The sequence below is a fragment of the Cibotium barometz genome, chromosome 22 (assembly GCF_041138505.1).
Source record: "Cibotium barometz isolate CiBa-2024 chromosome 22, ASM4113850v1, whole genome shotgun sequence".
NCBI lineage: Eukaryota > Viridiplantae > Streptophyta > Polypodiopsida > Cyatheales > Cibotiaceae > Cibotium > Cibotium barometz.
In genome coordinates, this window is record NC_141067.1 from 12,648,897 (window position 1) to 12,652,448 (window position 3,552).

A 3,552-nucleotide genomic window follows, 5' to 3' on the forward strand; every position below is an offset into this window, starting at 1 on the left:
AGAGTTCATGACTAACATATATATATATATATATATATATATATATATATATATATATATATATATATATATATATATATATATATATGGAGAGAGAGACTATAGCCTCTGTATCTTCGGAGCTCTGACAGAAACTCAGTACACAGACCTTTGTATGAATGTATGTTGTGTGTGTGCATGGGAGGTGTGTCTACGGAGCATATATTGATACCAAGCTCTACCTCCACTATTGGGCACTGATGACGTTAGTGGGGATGTTGTAATATCTAGTCCATACTATGCAAAAAGGAGTTGTTGGTTTATTGTCTTGTGGATGACTACCATGTGGTTATAAATTGCACTTCCTATAAGGGTGAATTTGGGCACATTCTTGGAATATATAGACTATAGCCTCTTTCCATTAGTGGTCCTTTCTAAAAAGCCCTTTTTTCATGATGTTGTAAGTGTTATATCTCCTACATTAGGCCCATTACACATACCCCACCGCCCATGTATGGGCGGGGCATCGCGCGAGGGAGATTGCCTGTCATGAATTATGGGCGGTGGATACCCCCACCACATCAGCATAGGCATGCAAGGGTATGACGATGTGTAATGGGCCTTATTATTCTCACTATTCTTGCCCTTGCTACAGCATTCACTCACATGTCACGCTTTGTGGCCATCTCATTTTGTCGCGTACAAGGGACGACAGCTGGAGTAAGAGTGGGTCCCCACAGGTCTTTCATTTTCACTACCCATACACAATTACAAATGGCAGTGCGGGAGAGGAAGAAAGAGCTTTGGCATTGATCAAAGCGGCCGGTCAAAGCACGTTTTTCATGGCCATGGACTGATGAGCGAGGAAGAAAGCAAAAAAGCAAGAGCCAATTCGCTTTTTTTCCACGCTTTCCTAAATAATTTAGTGCATATCAAAGAATTGTCATACGCACAGGCTGTCTGTGGAAATAAAGAAAATCTGTTTCTCTCTGTTCATGGCAAGTACAGCTCTATCTGTTGATATCCAGCTTAATCTCTCTAGTTTGCTTATCAGAATTCATCTTCCCTGCCTGCCCAAATGCAGTTTTTCACATGCCCATCCACAGCGCAAGCATATGTCTTTGTATAACACATCAAAAAACACACGGAGCATAGACGAGTCCTTGAATAACCCATCAACAAGGATCATCAACACCATGGCTTGCAACAATAGCATCAGCACCAACATCAACACCATGAGCAACATCATGGACAGCCCCAAGATCAGCACCACAGTCGGCAACAACTTCAACACCACCATGGCTGAGAGCATCCCCACAGATGGTCATCACCATCGAATCCTCTCTCCTATAGGCAATTTCTCCGCCAGGTATGTCCCCTTCAGCCCCTATGAGCCCACGGATGAGGAGTATTCACTAGATGAGATCATTTACAGGAGCAGAGAAGGTAAGCTTTTAGATGTCCAGCATGACATGGATGCCCTGAAGAAGTTTGATGGCAAATATTGGCGGAACCTGTTCGATTCTCGCGTGGGCAAAACCACATGGCCATATGGGTCAGGGGTTTGGGGAAAGAAAGAATGGGTCCTGCCGGAGATCGACAACGATGACATTGTCAGTGCTTTTGAGGGGAATTCTAATCTGTTTTGGGCTGAGAGGTTTGGGAAGGAGGTGCTGCAGATGAATGATTTGTGGGTTAAGCAATGTGGGATAAGTCACACAGGTAGCTTCAAAGACCTCGGAATGACAGTACTGGTTAGCCAGGTCAATAGATTGAGAAAGATGGGGAAACCTCTCGTTGGTGTTGGTTGTGCATCTACTGGTGACACATCAGCCGCCCTCTCTGCTTACTGTGCAGCAGCAGGTATCCCAGCCATAGTCTTCTTGCCTGCAAACAAGATCTCAATTGCGCAGCTTGTACAGCCCATCGCGAATGGGGCTTTGGTTCTCAGCCTTGACACCGACTTTGATGGCTGCATGCGCCTCATAAAGGAGGTGACCTCAGAATTGCCCATCTACCTTGCCAATTCTCTGAATAGTTTACGCCTAGAAGGTCAAAAGACCGCAGCCATTGAGATTTGCCAGCAATTTGATTGGGAAGTCCCAGACTGGGTCATCGTTCCAGGCGGCAATCTTGGGAACATCTATGCTTTCTACAAGGGGTTTTACATGTGTAAAGAATTAGGCCTGACCGACCGAATGCCTAGGCTGGTTTGTGCTCAAGCTGCTAATGCCAATCCATTATATCTTCACTACCAAGCTGGATGGAGAGATTATAAACCTGTGAAAGCTAATACTACATTAGCATCGGCTATTCAGATTGGTGATCCAGTGTCGATAGACCGTGCCGTGCATGCACTGAAGAATTCAGATGGGATAGTTGAAGAGGCCACTGAAGAAGAGCTAATGGATGCTGCAGCTTTGGCGGATCAGAAAGGGATGTTTACTTGCCCTCATACCGGTGTGGCACTGGCGGCCTTGATCAAGCTGCACAAAAAGGGCATCATCCATCCGACCGACCGCACAGTGGTAGTAAGCACAGCCCATGGCTTGAAGTTTACACAGTCCAAGGTTGCTTACCATTCAAGAGACATTGCAGACTTCACTTGCAAGTTTGCAAACCCTCCCATAGAAGTCAAGGCAGACTTTGGGAGTGTCATGGATATTCTTAAAGAGAAGCTGTCATTGGCTTGACAGGCATGTTGTCATAAGGTTCCTTTTTTACCAGTGTGATTGGTTCTCTGTACTGTTGCATATAACCTTTACATGTCTCTGCTGTACAACCACTATGTTGTTCTTACCTATTTCAAAAAAATGTGTACATATGAGACGGTACTTAGCATATTCTCCACATCTTGGGGCCTACTTTGCCTACCTATATTATGAATAAGATGCTCCGATCTCATGGATGGGTTGAACAAGAGGCGATGTGGCCAAAATAAATCAAGGATGCAGTTTGCAGTTGTGATGTATGCCTACCATGACACAGCTTCAAGGGATAAAAGGGAGGGTGATTCTTGGCTGCCATCATTTTGATTGTGTTGTACTTCTTCTGTCTGTATATTTTTGTCATATTACACTTGTACAAGGTTTAGTAGCTCACTGAATCATAGACATGATGTATAATCATTGTACAGTAGTTCTGTTTGCAGCGTGCCTTCCACATCTGAATTTGTATCTTTATCTGTTGAGAGTGTTTTTGATCATACCACACTAGAGCCAAGGGTCCGTGACAATGTAGTCAACAATGGAAGGGATGTTTATGTTTTATATGTTCTCAACATGGAGCTTTTGACTAAGGGATCAACTTAGCATCTGGTTTCTGAAGCCTGGCTTGAAATGGATGGGATGTATCCATCCATGTACTGAGCAGTGTGCGTTTTTAGTGGTAATATGGGCAGTTGATGGTGTTTGAAACATGCTTGATGGATAAAATCTCATGCACGTGATGTTTAGGGACCTCTTCTGGTGGAGGTTGCACATTGTCAGGAGAATGTTGGTTGAGGCTTGTGCACTCAACATCATAACACCCTCTCCCCACCTTTTTCTCGTTGCCGGATGATCAACTACCAAA

The 3,552-nt window shown here is 44.2% G+C and overlaps 1 protein-coding gene across 1 annotated transcript; it reads left to right on the forward strand.

Moving 5' to 3' along the window:
- The first annotated feature begins 815 nt into the window (after positions 1–815).
- Positions 816–3,285, forward strand: LOC147626295 (threonine synthase, chloroplastic-like). Its single transcript, XM_086816446.1, has one exon. The coding sequence runs from the start codon at positions 975–977 to the stop codon at positions 2,670–2,672; it is 1,698 nt and encodes a 565-aa protein (XP_086672572.1). The 5' UTR covers positions 816–974; the 3' UTR covers positions 2,673–3,285.
- Positions 3,286–3,552: the final 267 nt, after the last annotated feature.

Bases quoted from the DNA above. Each gene is read 5' to 3' on its own strand.
- LOC147626295 (XM_086816446.1), top strand. From the start codon at position 975: ATGGCAAGTACAGCTCTATCTGTTGATATCCAGCTTAATCTCTCTAGT.